The following is a 17378-nucleotide window of genomic DNA, read 5'->3' on the forward strand; positions in this document are numbered from 1 at the left end:
TTGAAAACTATTATTCTTAACAAATAAAAAAATACTTTCAATTATACTTTTATTTAGGTCCCTGAAGTGACAGCCCTACCATAATATCATTTGGAGAAAGTGATTGTGACAATGAACACTGATCTAAAAAAAAAACAAAAAACAAACACAAGAATTTGCACCTTATATAATGTATTTGACTGGTTTTCAAAATAAACTATTGTACCATCTTCTATGCATATATCAAAAAACATATTGTGTATAAACATAATCTTCAGAAAACTGTACCACACCACAGATTGCCCTCACCCGAAGGCAATCTTCCTTATCAGTACACATAAAGGAACGTCGTCCAGCATTTTGGTGGGGAACAGAAGACAGCCTTAGCCTTTTGGGATGATCACTGATGAGGGCAAGCCAGTGCAGGTAGCAAACTCAGACAGCTACAATGGTTTCCCCCTTTCCGCTGAACAGTGGTTTTTACTAGGATTCTATAATTCTGATCTTCTCATGTCTCTGTGAATATTCTTCTGCACTCATTCTATCCATGGGATGTGAAAATGTGAATGTCTTATTTTTGAGAAGTCAAACCCATGCATATGATTCCAACTAGAAACTGTAAGAAACAGAGCTTCCAGCCTTCCCATGACCAATGTACTTTCCCATTCTTGTTTTTTACATAAACAGGGAACCAAGAGGCATTTTTTAAAGGACTTTAAAAATATTTAGTTGTCAAAGTCTCTATTCAGGTATAACATGCTTATAGACCCAGATATTCAAATGATTGGGGGTAAGGCTGTCAAAAGAGAGAAAAAGGAAGAGAGATGGTTCTTTCTTTGATCTCTTGGCATTAGGAATCATGGTGTGCTGGTAGCCAGGCTCTTGAATATGCAAAAGTCTCTATCAGTGACTTTTTTCCAATAACAACAAAAAAGCGTAGTGGGCCAGCCCCAAGTCTTTTGTCTTGTTCTTTTAGAGTATGTTATCTTGACCTGGCATTTTAAATATTTATAGCCATAATTTTGAAACTGTAGCCTGAGGCTGTGATCATGTAATCAATCATATTAGAAGCTAGAAATACTGATTGACTATAATCAATCATATGAAAATACCTAATCTAAACTGTTGCTTTCAAGCTATACCAGAGCTAAATTATGCTAGGGAAAAAAGAAATTGTAAATATATAAAGATTTATGGGACACTTGATTCAATAACCTTCTTCAGCAAACTCAATATCTAGTCATACTCACCTCTTTTTTTTTAATATTTTATTTATTTACCTTTGGGTGGAAGGGAAGGAGAGACATATCAATGTATGGTTGCCTCTCGTGAGTCCCCTGCTGGGGACTGGCCTGCAACCCAGGCATGTGCCCTGACTGGGAATCAAACCACCCGTGCTCAATCCACTAAGCTACACCAGCCAGGGCCATAGTCACTTCTTAAATATTTATTATTATATATTTGCTTTTTATTTTAAATTCACAACTAATTTTTTAGTGTTTATAAGAAATCTCTGGAAGTAGTAATTGCCCAGTAACTTGGCCTTACATTAGAATAGCTCTATACAGATTACTTCAATACATATTTTGCATATTGATCAGTGTTCCTCTTTTCTCCTGAAAGGTCAGAGAAATAAGGGAATTTCTAAGGTTATTTATGTACTGTATACCACCACTCATTACAAGATTGGGTCTTGAAAGTAGAAAGGCAATAAAACAACCAAAACTACTGAGTGAATAAAACATATGAAATAAATGCATGAATTTTCCCTGCAGCTCTTAAATGTAGCAGTATAAACCTTTTCTGAATACTAAATTTTCAGTCTTGGAACTTAAAAAATACTAAAAATACATTCATTTTTCTGGCTAAAGTGTTTAAAATAATATTTTTCCTCTCAAAATCACCATAATAAATCATTTTTAAAATATTAATAGGTTTCTCTCTCTTCCTCTCTCTGCCCTTATCTCTCTCTCAATATATCTACATCTATAGGAGGTCTGTCCAGAAATAGTCCAACCATTGTTAATATAATAAAAAGGGTTTATGTGACATTGATGTAACCTGGCAGCCAAAAAGAGTGGACTGGAATGTGCATGAGTGATAAATGATGACTTATTTGTACTAGTCAATGGGGGCAGCATATTCCATTGAGTTAGCATGTATACTGTATGGCTGTTGTGTTCAAAATGACTGACTGAGTAGAGCAATAAATGAGCATCAAATTTTGTGATATGCTTGAACATTCCTCTACAGAAACTATTTGGATGATTCAGAAGCAAATGGTAATTGGCAGCTTCATCATGACAATGCATCCACTCAAGCATTAAATATCGTGCAGAGTTTTTTAGCAAAACATGAAATCACTCAGGTGACTCAGCCCCCGAGATTTGGTGCCCTGTGACTTCTGGTGCCCTATGACTTCTGGCCACATTTGGTGCCCTGTGACTTCTGGCCTTTTCCAGAACTGAAATCACCTTTGAAAGGGAAGAGATTTCAGACCATTGATGAGATTCAGGAAAATATGCCAGGGCAGCTGATGGCGAATGGGAGACCTGTGTGAGGTCCCGAGGTGCCTACTTTGAAGGAAGCTGAGGTGTTATTGTCTTATGTATCATGTTTCTTGTATCTTATATCTTCTTCAGTAAATATCTCTATATTTCCTATTGCATGGCTGGATACATTCTGGATGGACTTCATATATATATCAGATTTTGAAAGATAATACTCAAGTTAATATTCAAGAAATAACATTAAATTATTAAATTTTAAAACTAAAGCAACTTTCTCAGGTGGTCAGCATGCATTTCAAACTTCCAGTATAGATGTCATCACACTTCATTATTATGATTTCTTTACTTTTTAATCAGAAGTTAATCTTATATTTTAATTCTAACAACACTTTAGGCCGGTAAAACTTGCTAAGCATTGGTTACTGGGCACAAGTTGGTTCTTAATATGTACCAATCAACTAATTAATAAATTTCTGGTAAGACAAGATACCCAAGTTCAACCCTCCCTGTTTAAGATTCAAGCCTTCCTTATTGGCATCGTGTCCCTGTGTTTCACAGTGTGAATATAATCTGGTGTTAGCCAGATTGATTAAAATGTTTTTTCTTCCATTTCACTTGCTATCCCATTTCTTTGATTGCTCTAAAGAAATAATTCTAGCCCTGGCTGGGTGGCTTTGGAGCATCTTTCCCTGCACCAAAAGGATGCAGGTTCTATCTTAGTCAGGGTATATATACTTAGGTTGGGGGTTCAATCCGCATTCAGGATATGTATGAGAGGCGATATATAGATGATTTTCTGTCACACTGATGTTTCTCTCTCTCTCTCCTCCCCCTTCCTTTCTATCTAAAAGCAGTGAACACAACCTTGGGTGAGGATTAAAAGAAAATAAGAAGAAATTCTAAACCAAGGTCAGCACAACTTAGCCCTTTTTCAAGACTCCATTTTCCATCCCTCTCTACATGTGTTTCAGCCCTTATCATAACAAGTATGGGACTTTCATGCTTCTAAAGAAAAGAGATAAACAAATTAATTTCTGCTTTCATGAAATTTACAATATAACCAAAATAAATAATAATCATACGTTCTAATGAATGTGTATTAAAAACATCTATCCCCTTGTGAAGAGAATACAAAGAAGAGACACCCAGGTCTACCTCAGAGAAGGAGACAAGAGTAAGAAATTGTGCTAAATTGAGAAGAAGAAGAAGGAGAAGAAGGAGTAGGAAGAGGAGAAGAAGAAGAACTTAAATATATGCTACAAAAAGTAAAATAATCCAAACATCAGGATAAAGTGCTTGGACTGACCTGATGACTATGTGCCTCAAAGGCACAGAGTTTGTGTGAATTTTGTCAGGGTAACATCCAGATGTCTTCTTTAGGTTCTATCCAGAGCCCACAGGTATGGGGGTGTGCCTGGCCGAGCAGATAACTCACAAATTGTTTACGGAATAAAGAAAGGACAGCAAATGAAATGGCCTTGGAGAAGGAGGTCTATGGACTGTGAGGCTGATCATAACATAAGATAGAAGCTCAACCTGAAGCTGGGAGCCAGAATAGTGAATGTCATTCTCTTGAGCCTCTTTGGGTTGCTAGTGACAGAACTGTAACTGGCTTAGGCAAAAACACAGACATATTGGAAGGATGTTGACATTAGTCAGTCCCGTTAAGTAAGAAGTCACGTTTAGAGTGCACGCAGTGGAGCGATGACTCAGAGGGACAGTGCAGCCATAGGCACAGTACAATCTGGCAGGCACCCGTGCTTGTCTGAGGGCTAATGCCACCTTCTCAGAGCATGTGCAGTAGCATGTATTAATGATCGTGTGCTTATCGAGGTGGCACAAAACAGCATGTGTTAATCAAAGGCTGATGCAGCATTATATCGGACAAGAATATGAAAGCAAAGGCCTTAGAACAGACAGCTGAGACAGCTGAGAGGGAGAAAATGGCATGTGGCTGCCCCACTCAACCCTGCTCTAGCTGACTGAAAAGCCCCACAGACTCTTCCTTGGAAGATGCTGACTGGCTGCCTCCCGGACCTGGACTCTGATCTGGGCTCTCAGGACTTCATCATCCCCCAGTTCTCTTGCGTGATATTATTGCTGATTGTTTGTGAGTGATTATTAGCATTGTTAGGTTATTATAGATTTGGGTTGAACCTGCATTAATAAAAGCTGAGTGAATAGCATAAAAAAAACAGAAATTGTGCCCAATTGGAATTTACCTTTCAACTGAAACTTGCAGGAGTAGAAATTATCCAAGTGGAGAAGAGAGAACAATGCATAGCAATGAGAAAAAACAGGATATGTCAATGTCACTGAGTGCCATGAAGGCTTCCCCACTGCTCAAAAGATAGTCTAGATAGTCTGCAAAGCTTCTTAGTTTCAATGAGAAAACTAAGAATGGAGAGCGTGTTGGCTAAGGGTAGCCTGGCAACTCTGTTTCCTACAGGTTCCTGTTTGAGCCACACACCCATGAATGACTGCTCAGACATAAGCTATTTATATTCCAGGATGATATGTGAATGATGGGAGCTGCTACAAAATAATAATGTAACTTCAAGAGCAAAAAGATTAAGACATCAGGAAATGGAGCAATACCAGAGGCTGGGCATCAAAGTCCCCAGTGAGGGAAGAACCACTCCATCACAGTAATATGAGGCTTAAAGTATCTACAATGCAGTGTCTAACTATTCAGAAACATTAAAGGAGGATACATGTTGCATAAATAAATATCATAGCTATGTTGCTGATTGGTCAAAATAAAAACCATAGGAAAGTGTTTTGGGCATAGGACTAAATTTAGAACAAGAAAACCATTTTCAGAAAGCATTTGGAGCGAATATGTCTATTTTCAAAGTTGTATTTTTTTTTAAATTTGTTTTACTTATGTGACTTGGAGCAGATTCAGTATTCCAAAACAATTCTTTTGAACAAGAGTGGTGAACTTAAATTTTCTGAAGCCTGCTAATTGTCTGTTTCATCCTACATTTCTACTGGAGGTTCTATTGGGAGCCTCATCTGATTCAGATTCTTGTGCAAGTGCATGCCATTCACATGAATTTAGTCTGCAAAGGATCAATCTGAATTTATATAGATTTTTTAAACATTTTCATTTAAAATTGATAAATTTTCACATTTGAAAGACGATTGCAGTAACTAAAGTCTAAGAAATTATACTTTTTGTTAATCTTAAAACTGAAAAAAGTTGATGCTGGAAAGATGTGTAAAAATACATTTTTTTAATTTGTTAAGAGCCACATAAAAAGCATATATTATCAACTAATGCATGCTTATTTTAATAGTTATACTGGACCAACAAAATATTCTACAACACAATGACAAGCTCTGTAGAGGAGAGGTTAGCTAGAAATGTCACTTGAGTTGGTTGCTGTCATGCTTGTTATTTCTGCCTGCATTCAAATCAGCAAGCAGGAATCGGGACCGTGATCATTAAATTGTGATTCAGCCAGTTTACCGACTACATGCCACAGGAAAACACCAACGATCCAGCACAGGGCTGGGAAATATAAGGGAGTATACTAAGTGATACCCCATTGTTCAATATAATTTTATTTAATAGCAAAAATGAAGAAGCAAGTATACTACTTATGAGATATTTAGATTAATTAGAATTTTATCTTATATTCTGGGTAAAAATAATTAAAAGCTTAGTCATAGCAGCAGTGTAAAAAATACTTATTCTCCTGATATAAGATGAAATAGCTAGGAATGAATTCAAGATAGCACAACAAATAACAACAATGGAACTATAAAGTATGAGAATTCTGTTATATATTAAACACAACAAAATCAGCCTTTGAAAATCCCAAGGTGAATATGAATCAACAATGTATCATAATCATAAGAAAAGTTAATATGTTATTGATACTGTGTATGACACGTAAAAAGTCTATCAAAGGAACTTGGGTGGAATAAGTTGTTTTATATATACATACACACACATATACAAATACATACACATATTAGTATATGTGACTATACTAATATTATATATTCTCCATATGTAACATTACATTATATTATATATTTTGTAAGTATATATATTATTAGTATAATAAATATCATATATAGCATGAATATATAGCATATGTGTATACTACTTTCACTTTTCATATGTGCAGCATATATTACCCCAAAAATAATTTTCCATAATTCACATTTATAAACAGAGCTATGATTTAAAAAAGTTTAACAATTTCAGAAAACCAAGGAAAGAATACATTCAATAGACTGAATGGCACCATAACAAACACTTCCACCTATATCTTTTCTATCTCTATCTCTATGTCTGTTTGTCTATTTATCTACATATTTGGGTGTGTTTTTTGTGTGTGTACCTTTTACTATTAATACTAAATATTTAGATGTAGGTGGGTTAGTTAAATTGTACTATTGAAGAATATGAAGAATATTTAAATTACCAGTGAAATTCATGACTTTAAAGCAGGAATGTTTAAGAAATTACCTCCACTACCAAGATGATCAAAAGTTAAATGTACCTCCTTTAGGTTATAGAGAATACATTCCTGAAGATGTTTGTGAACATCAAATACAAATGTTTATTTATCATGATGGTTTGAATATTCACTTTAGTAAGAACAGAGCACAGAACCAGTAGAACTTGAAGCCCAAATTAATCTAAATGCTTATGTATGTCAATATCCACACTTTAAAGAATATGATCGTGAGACTTAAGGTTGAAAATAGTCTTGCCTACAGTCATACTAAGATAGGTTTTTTGACCTTCCTTGAAAATCAAACTCCAAAATGATAAGGCGGTGAAAGACAAATACCATGTGCTATCACCGTTAACAGGAATCTAAACAACAAAACAAACAAGCAAGCAAAATACAACCAATGACCCTCAAATACGGATCAGGCTAACAGGGTCCAGAGGGGAGAGGGGAGAAAATCACAGGGGAAAAGGGGATGGACTCACATGAACAAGTATAAAGGACACATGGACAATAACTAAGGTGGGGGGAGGAAATGGGAGGGAGGTGGGGAGCACTGGGGGGGGCAGGGCTGGGAATATAAGACAGAAAACTGTACTTGAACAAGAATTAAATAAAAATAAAAATTAAAAAAATTAAAAAATAATAAAAAAAGAAAATTCTCTAAGCAAATGTTCCCTGTTTGGATCAGCATGAAAACATATTTCAAAGAGAATAAGAACATTTTCTCACACTCTAATGAATCTATGAACTCTAATTTAAAAACACTGATACAGGTCATGAAGGGAATATATTTTCAAAGGAAAATTCTTAATTCTGTACAAAATTAAAGCAGTCATGTGGTCAATTTATTTCACACTTGGACATTTTTTGTAGTTGTTAAATTATCCTTCCAATTAAAAAAATCAGAAATATTGGTCACATATAAGGATAGCTTATAAATAATGCTGCTATGAACATAGAGATGCATATATTCTTTCAAATTGGTGTTTTGGCATTCTTAGAATATATTCCCAGAAGTGGAAATGCTGTGTCAAAAGGAAGTTCCATTTTTAATTTTTCGAGGACACTCCATACAATCTTCCACAATGGCTGCACCACTCTATATTCACCATTATTCATAATAGCCGAGGTCTGGAAGCAGCCCAAGTGCGCATCAGTAGATGAGTGGCTAAAAAGGCTGTGGTACATTTATACAATGGAGTACTACAAGGGCAGGAAAAAGGAAAATCTCACTGTTTGTGACAGCATGAATATACCTGTAGATTATTATACTAAATGAAATAGCCATTCAGAGAAAGAAAAATGCCATATAATTTCACTCATATGTGGAAACTGATGAACAAAATAGAAACAGAGGCATGGGTACTTGGAAGAGACTAACCTCTGTCAGAGGGGTAGAGGCAGGGGTGTAATGGATGAAAGAAGATGAAGGGATTAGCCAAAGACCATATATGCACAACCCAGAGACACAGATAATAGTGTGGTGATGGCCAGAGGGAAGGGGGACTAGAGCCAGGGTTGAATGGAGGTGTGGGGGGAAGGGGAACATCTGTAATAGTGTCAAAAAAAATAAAGTCTAAAAGAAGGATAACAAATGAATTCCCTACTAAAAGATAGAGAATAAATATCACAAGTAGAACTCGTATCAAAATTTTAAAAATCTAGATAAACTGAATTTATCTTTTCCTTAAAAATCATCTTATTAAAGATGTTACTTTATAAAATTGTTAGATAACTTTAGTATTGCTATAAAATTGACATCACAAAATGATATTTTACTTGATATTTACTGACATAATGATAATGATATTTTACTGATATTTATAATGATATTTTACTGATATTTATTTATTGACATCACTTGATATTTACTTTTATCAATCTCAAGTCATCAGTAAGTTTTCAAACCAGTATTTATCCTGATTAATAAAAAGTATAAGCTTCTTAATTTAATGAAACTAGAGCGAGTTATGTAAATATTGATATTAAAGCAAATTAATAATTAGAACATGGTGACCAAATAAAACAAACAGATTATTTTGTTATAGTAGAGTTAAAACAAAAGTAATGGATTGCATATATCATAAAATACTTGACTTATTTTATTTTTGGAATAAATAGTTTAATAATAGTTCATAATAATTGCCAGGGAGCAAAGGATTCACATATAAATTTGAATACATTTCCAGGACTGATTATAAACAAATTGAAAGTTTAAATTAAATTAATTAAGCTCTTAAAAGTAAGAGGTAAGAGAGAGATAAGATTGGTTAGAGATAAGAGCACTATAATAAGAAACAGAGGAATGGAGACGAGAACTATAAGAGAAGATTCCTTAAAGCACAAACATCAAAAAAAATGTATAGGCATCTACATGATTCTAATCTAAAACTAGGAATTTATATAAGCTTAATTATATAAAACAAAATTTTAAAATATGCTCATTTACCTGCCTCTCTCCTGGGAGAATTCTCGAGAACTTGTCAATTACAGCAGTGGACTGGAGGGTCTACTTTTTAAACTTCAGCTGTTCGTTTGTTTTGCTACCATGTTGAAAGATCGACAATGAAGTATAGCTATCCCACTCAAAGGACAGTACTCAATTTGATTATGAATCAAATTATACTAATCATAAAAGTAAGATTTTTTGCCTAACACTTGATATTTTATAAAATATTTTGAATGTTCTATATAATAATTTAAAATATTATATTAAATTATGTAATTGAGTGCTTTTAGGAAGTTCTAGATTGTATGTTGATAATATTATTATAAATATATAAAGAAAAAACCCTTATTTGTATATATTGTAGTAATAGTTTTAAGTTTCTACAAGTCATTTTGTATTTTCAAAATCCCCTCTTGACTCTTAAGTCATATGAAAATAGCTCCATTCTTCATAAGAGATATAATAAAATAATAAAAATTATAAGTGAACACGTAGGGCTTCTCAAGAACACCAATGAAAAGCTTGCAATCTCAAACCAGTTGGATACATATACATTTGTAATTATTATTTTTCTCATGAAATTACCCTTTTCTTACTTGTAAGATGTTTTAAAATTAGAATCTAGCTATATTTTTTCCTCCTGTTTTACTTAATATGGCTTGGAAAGAATGATCATATACTAAAACATAAGAATCTCTTTGAGTCTTGAGATTTTTAATTATATTTTTATAACTTAAAAAGCATACAAATAAATGTTTAAAATTAATAACCCATCATACTTTTCAGGGTAAAATATTTAAATAGTGAAGCTTATCAAAATGAAAACCACCTAAATTGTTCTTGTTCTGCTCAAGAGTGTTCTGCTTTCCAAATTGCTCAAACTTTCCCTGTAACTGCAGTACTTGGCAAGGCCTTTACATTTTAACACTGATTTTGTACACCCTAAAATGCATGTATTAAGTGCTCTAAAGCTTTCATGCAAAACAACAAACACTAGTGATTAACAGAGGATATGAAACTCCAAACTATTTTGCTTAGTGGTGTTAATCACAGGGTTTCAGAGAGATGTAAAGCAGATACGTAAAGAACAGATATTTGGGAACTTGGCCCTTGTTTTGTTCCCATATGAATCTTATCTCATCACTTCCCTATTTTCTTTCAGCATTTTAGTAGCTGTGTAAAGTACAAACATTACATCAAAATTCTATGTTTCATGCATCAGTATATTAATTCTACTAGTTCCATAAGTGAAATTGCCTTTCACATACACCATGTGTACACATTTCCAAAATATTTGAAAGGTGAAAGGCATCTACACAGCTACTTTTTATATTCTAGGCCAAGTTTAGAACTCAATCACTTGATATTTCAGGGGAAATATGCAGATAAATACATGACCAGTAAAACAGCAAGATAAGGTCTTTCTGGAGAATTCAAGACAAGTCTTGTCAAAAACACCTAAAGCACAGGAATAAAAAGAAAGCATATCATTAACATCACCAGTGGTCATAAGTTTAATCTTGTGGCTCTTTGAAATGACATGCATAAGAGTTTATGAAGTAGTTCATATTTATAATGACTATGGAAGGTAAGGACATAAAATATAAAAGGAGAGTACTGATGAACTGATTATTAAAAGTTGTGTATTAATATTGTGTATTATTAAAAGTTGTGAAAGTGATGAATTTTCCAATTAGTTTCCTATACTTAGAAAGTACTAACTTCAAAACATTTGTTTTTTAACCTTAATAAGCTATCACTGGAGCATACGTATCTGGCAAAGTGTGTGCAAGTGTAAGACACAACAGAGTGATATCTTTCAGTATTTTTATGAATTAAATGATATTCAACATTGACATCTCATAAATGCGATGTCATTTTGTGATGTACTTTCTATCCTTAATATGTCTGTAAGAAGCCGTTATAAATTCAATGTTGTCAATAATACAAAATTCAATTGGCATTCTAATTAATTGAAAATGCCATATTTGAATAATGTCTCTTATTTTATGTTTTGCTATTGGTAGTAAACTGAAAATATAAACCGGAATCTAAGGAACAAAATTTATAGTTTTGAAGATTATATGGAAAGGCAAATGACCCTTAATAATCAACATAATACTGATGGATAAGAAAAAGCCAGTGGACACTATCCAACTTCAAGGACTGCTATAAAGCTACATAATTAGGATCATCAGGTGTTGGTAGAAAAATAGACAAATAGATCAGCAGAACAGATAAAGAGCACAGAAAAACACCTATCTAAATATAGTCCACTAATGTTTGATAAAGAAGCAAAGGTAATAAATACAGTGGAGTAAAGACAGTTTTTTCAACAAATGGTGCTAGAATTATCAGACATCCAGATACAAAAAAATAATAATTCTACACACAAATCTCACACCCTTCATAAAAACTAACTCAAAATAGACCACAGATGCAAAATGCAAAATTATAAAACTCTTAGGAGATAACATGGAAGGAAATCCAGATAATTTTGGGTTTGGCAATGACTTTTCAGTTATAACACCAAAGGCATGATCTATGAAAGAAATAATTTATTTATAATTGGTACTTCCTTAAAAATAATAAACTTATGTTCTGCAAAGTACAATGTCAAGAGAATGAGAAGACAAGCCATTGACTGGGAAAGACATTTGTAAAAGATATATCTGATAAAGAATAGTTATCCAAAAAAATACAAAACTCTTAACACTCAACAATAAGAAAACTAACAATCTAACTAAAAAATAGGCCAAAGACCTTAACATCTCACTAAAGAAAAGCTACAGATGATGAAAAGCACATAAAAAGATGCTACACACCATAGGTCATCAGAGAAACATAAATTAAAAAAACCAAAATCCAAAACACTGAAAATATAAAATACTGGCGAGGATGTGGAGCTACAGGAATTTAATTCATTACTGGTGGGAACACAATATGGTATAGCCGCTTTAGAAGACAGTTTGGAAATTTCTTACAAAACTAAACATACTCTCATTGTAAGATCCAGCAATCATATTCCTTGGCATTTGCCTTAATGAGTTGAAAACTATATCTACCCAAAAACATGCACTCAGGTGTTTACAGAGCTTTACTTATAATTGCCAAATTTGTAATCAACAGATGAATGAATAAATAAATTGGTACGTCCAGACAATGGAATATTTTCATCACTAAGACATGGAGGGATCTTTAAAGCATATTTTTAAGTAAAAGGAGCCCATATAAAAAGGCTATATACTGCATGATTCCAACTATAAGACATTTTTTTAAAGATTTTATTTATTTATCTTAGAGGGGAAGGGAAGGAGAGAGAGAGAGAAATACCAATGTATGGTTGGCTCTCGTGTGTCCCCTGCCGGGAACTGGGAACTGGCCTGCAACCCAGGCATGTGCCCTGACTGGGAATCAAACCACGATCGTGTGGTTTGCAGGCCAGCGCTCAATCCACTGAGCTACACCAGCCAGGGCAACTATAAGACATTTTTTTAAAAGGCTAAACTATGCAAACAGTAAAAATATCAGTGCTTGCCATGTGTTGATGGGGAGGGAGGAATGAGCGGGCTGAGTAGAGCAGATTTTTAGGGCAGTTAAACTACTGTGTAGGATACTGTAATGATGACTACATACATGCATTACACATCTGTCAAAGCCCACAGAATGTGCAAACTAGGAGGGAAGAGTAGCGTAGCCTATGGACTTTGAGTGATAATAATGTATCAATGTGAATTCACCAGTTGTAGCAAATGTACAACTCTGTGGAAGAAGGTGATAATAGGAGAAGCTATGCATGTGTTGGAGGCACAGGCTATAGAGAGAAATCTTTGTACCTTCCTTGACTTTTTGCTGTGAACCTAAGACTGCTCTAAAAACAGTCTGTTGAAAGTGCTAACTCAGAGTGATGAATTTTCCAATTAGTTTCCTATACTTAGGAAGTACTAACTTCAAAACATTTGTTTTTTAACCTTAATAAGCTATCACTGGAGCATACGTATTTGGCAAAGTGTGTGCAAGTGTAAGACAGGACAGAGTGATATCTCTCAGTATTTTTATGAATAAATGATATTCAACATTGACATCTCATAAAATAGGATGTGTTCCTAGCACAGGGCATTATAGTTACGAACACATTATTTTTTAAAAACAAACACTTTTTTCAAATGTAATTAACAGGAATCTTTCTAACAAAAAATACTTATCCTCCCAATGCACTTATTTTATCGAACTTTGTTGAGAGTTTGTGTCAAACATCAAGGGATTGAATGTTGAATAAAATGATTTAATTATAAGGATGCAATTTAATTGTGCACAGAATAACACAATCCAAGGAACTATCTAAAGGCATAACAAAGAAATGGCCAGTCTTTGAGGACAGCATCTCAAAAACAAAATAATGAAAACACTAGCCCAGTTACAATTATAGAGTACAAAGCAAACTATTTTTAACTCTGGACTTAAAAACCATTTTCTTGTCATCGTATTCAGTTGCTTCCCTGAACTTGCCCTTCCTTCCTACATCACTGATCACACCCTATGTTTTTATCATCTTATGAGTAAATTAGTTTAAAAAGCCTAAATGGTCTTTAGCACCTCTCCTTGCCAATGCGGGGTCTGAAGCTACAAGATTTACCTCTTAAATTCACACGGCTAACTGTGCTTAATGCAGGATAAAATTGATTCTCTTCCCAACCAAATCACAAGTCATTTTTCCAACTTTGTATTACAATGCTCCACAATATTCCACAAGTTTACTGTATACTTAATCATTTCCTGCCTTGGCTTGCTCTAATGATGCAATAGATTTTCTTTGTTTGGTTTTCTCTTTCCCCCGACAATTGTTATTCTATTTTTAAAGTCGGACTCAAATGTTAGACTTTTAAGACTTCCTTGTTAACCTGAGGGACAAACTCTAGACTGCTGACAGCATACCCCCTTATCATTTGTTTATGCCTTGACTGGTTGTGCATGCCTGTTTCCACCATAAAGCCTATGCATCCATTTAAAGCAGTGATCGGTTGTTTTTGGTTCTCTGTATCTACAGCCTATGACACTTGGTAGATATTCAATAAATGCACATTATCGCTTATCATTGTGCTATGTATTTCACACACACATACACACACATAACTAAATTTGGCCTTTTGGCCAAAGTTTGCCACTTTTAAACAAGAGTCCATTTCTTAAGTTTCTTCTGTGTTTAAGTTAAAAAAAGGGAAATGTTGACTTAATTCATAAAAATAGCATCTGTAACTTTTGTGGGGAAGCATTAAGGAATATTACCTCAGTCAGCTTTCTGTATCCCCAGTGGGGTTCTTAACTACAGATGGGATTTAATTGCCCCTTAAATATGTTTAACATTTATGTTTGTACTATATTGCCCAGTAGCCATTAAGCATTTCTATTGTTTTCTTACCCAAAATTCACCAAATTTACTATGAATTGTTATTATTCTTTAACACAGAAAAATATATAAATCAGTAGTTCTTTCGTGAGCAGATATACGTAAGTGTCAAGTTCAAATATTTGCCTTTATAAGAAAAAGAATGAGCTAAGATATAGCGCATAAAGAAAATGCAAGTTGTTTAATAGAGTAGCCACTCTAAGCTAACAGAAACACACACCCTCTGGGAGACTTTACGAGTCTTCTCCCTGTCTAGAGAAAATGCATAGTTATGTGTTTCATTGTGCCAAGGACAGACTGGTCCTTTCCAGACACTTACCCTCTGACAGCGTGAATAAGTCTCAGTGATGGATAGGCAGTTCGCACTTTCAGTTTATTCTTAAGGATTAATGCATTAACCCACTCCACGTGCTTCTCTCCTCCTTTGACCATGAAAGCAGGGATCCAAAGGACACTGTCATTCAGCATGGACAGCCTATGCACAAATTTTTCTCTGTCACTCTCATTCCGAAAGCCTCCAAATGCTCTTTGTACAACTGATGGATTCATGGTAATAAAATCTGATTTAGTTCCCACGTCTGCAGCAAACTCCACCACGGGGGCTAGATTACACCTGAAAAGAAAAAAAAAAGTAATGGACAAATGAAAAATAAATATGAAACGTCCACTCCTGAATTGGTGTGTATGGAAAGAAGGATGAGAAATGAGCATAGATTTTTTTTTCCTTTCTTAAACCAGGTGGGGGAAAAGATAATCCGGTAAAATTACATTTTTAATAAATCACCACACATTGCCTTCAATAAAGATGTGTGCTCCTGATGTAGCGCTCACATTGTCATTTATACTAATTCCACCTGGTGTCTGAGAATTCTCTTTGCTTTTATCATCATAAAACCATGCAATATGAATTCCCAATAGGTGGATTTTGATAGTAACGTCATCTGTTCTCATGCAGTAGGGAATCCCAACCACATGCTGCTCTGTAAGTAAAACACATTAGACCTGACATTCCACTCTGCATTATGTGTCAAACTTATTTCACAACTTCATAAATGTAAGTAAGTGATGATGGCTTTTCTGTACCCTGAGGTTAAAGAGAAACCATAATTTCATATAGCATTTTACACACACATATTTATAATTGCCTTCTAGAGGCCTAAATGGGAAGTAAAAGTAAGAAAAAGGAATTCTCATGTTCAAGATGCCATTTTGAGATGTTGATAATGTTGAGATAATGCACAAAAGTCACTACTATCAGGTCAAATATCTTTGTTTCTTTTAGGGCATACTCAAAATGATCATTTTTCCTGCTAATGGGCACACACCCTCTGTGGAGGAGGGGCAGAATTGTTGTTCTGCTTTTACAACTGAACCTCTAGGGTGTCCCCGAATGCCTGGGCCTGATTCTGTTCTTGTAAGCCGACTTCATTCTTGTATTACAAGAAAGCTTCAGAAACCACCTTGAATTTTTTTTATCCAATCTGTGATGCTTTTTCGATTCTGACACATGAATCTTTGGATACTTAAAAAATAGTCTTTTAGTTTAAAATATTTTAATTCACTAAAAAAGGTAAATTTTAATTATTTGAGTAGTAAAGAATTAGATTTTTTTGAATAAAATGCAAACAAGATTTGGCTAATCTGGAAAAAATCATTTGCATCTATTCAATCTACACTTTCATGAAACACACACACGCATACATGTCACACAAAATTTCTTTTTTGCTTTTTCTTTCCTTATATCAGCCTTTTAGGGGGGAAAATAAACTGTTTTCCTCTCTGCATTTTATAGGTTTGACTGCATCATGGAAGTTTCTCACATTTCTTTTCCTTTGCTATATTCATTAAATTTTCAAACCAGATAAATTTAATTAAAAAGTAAACTGTATTCTGCTAAAAACACTGGCAGAATACTCATTCTGTTAAAAACACTAACTTGCATACTCTTCCTTATTTCTTTCAATGAATGCATGCTATTACTTCTTAGATCTCTGAAAACATTTAGCTACCACAACAAATGTCTTTCATCTTAAGCAAAGCCTATATTATCCAGGACGAGCTACTGAGAGAAAACAAATAAAAATTAACACATCATATTATTTAGAAATAATAATTTCAAGTTATACATACTTAATTATACCCACTATACTATATGAGCTTGCACTTTTGTCTTCATTCGTGATGCATGCACTATTTGATATTAGATATTATTCATTCCCGCCACAGTCAGAATATTATGAATGGAATTGCCCTGGAAAAGAACAGCTACGTGTGAACAGAAGCCATTGTGAACATTTAACAGTGAAACCCACAGAAGACTGAGGATACGATGATTTTTGGAGTCTGAAGATGCTCTCCACACCAACTTTACAGATAGTCTAAACTTCTAAGCAAGCCGATTATGAGGTGACTTTGGACACTGGGGGGAAAATGCATTCGGAACATCTTTATCACAGACATTCTATTTCCTTAGGTAAAAAATAGACAACACTTGCTAATGTTGCATTTAACATGTTCCTGTCAGGAGAGGTGGCTTTATGCGATAGCAAATCCTC

General features: G+C 34.3%; 1 protein-coding gene across 1 annotated transcript in view; it reads right to left on the reverse strand.

Moving 5' to 3' along the window:
- ST8SIA4 (ST8 alpha-N-acetyl-neuraminide alpha-2,8-sialyltransferase 4) overlaps positions 1–17378 on the reverse strand; it is a 95441-nt gene that overhangs the window by 38123 nt on the left and 39940 nt on the right. Inside the window, exon 4 of the mRNA XM_037032178.1 lies at positions 15143–15436. Within this exon, the coding sequence (XP_036888073.1) occupies positions 15143–15436 (294 nt within the window). The remainder of the gene's footprint in view (positions 1–15142; positions 15437–17378) is intronic.

Source organism: Sturnira hondurensis, unplaced genomic scaffold (assembly GCF_014824575.4).
Source record: "Sturnira hondurensis isolate 20B ecotype Veracruz unplaced genomic scaffold, ASM1482457v3 Scaffold0021354, whole genome shotgun sequence".
NCBI classification, from domain to species: Eukaryota; Metazoa; Chordata; class Mammalia; order Chiroptera; family Phyllostomidae; genus Sturnira; species Sturnira hondurensis.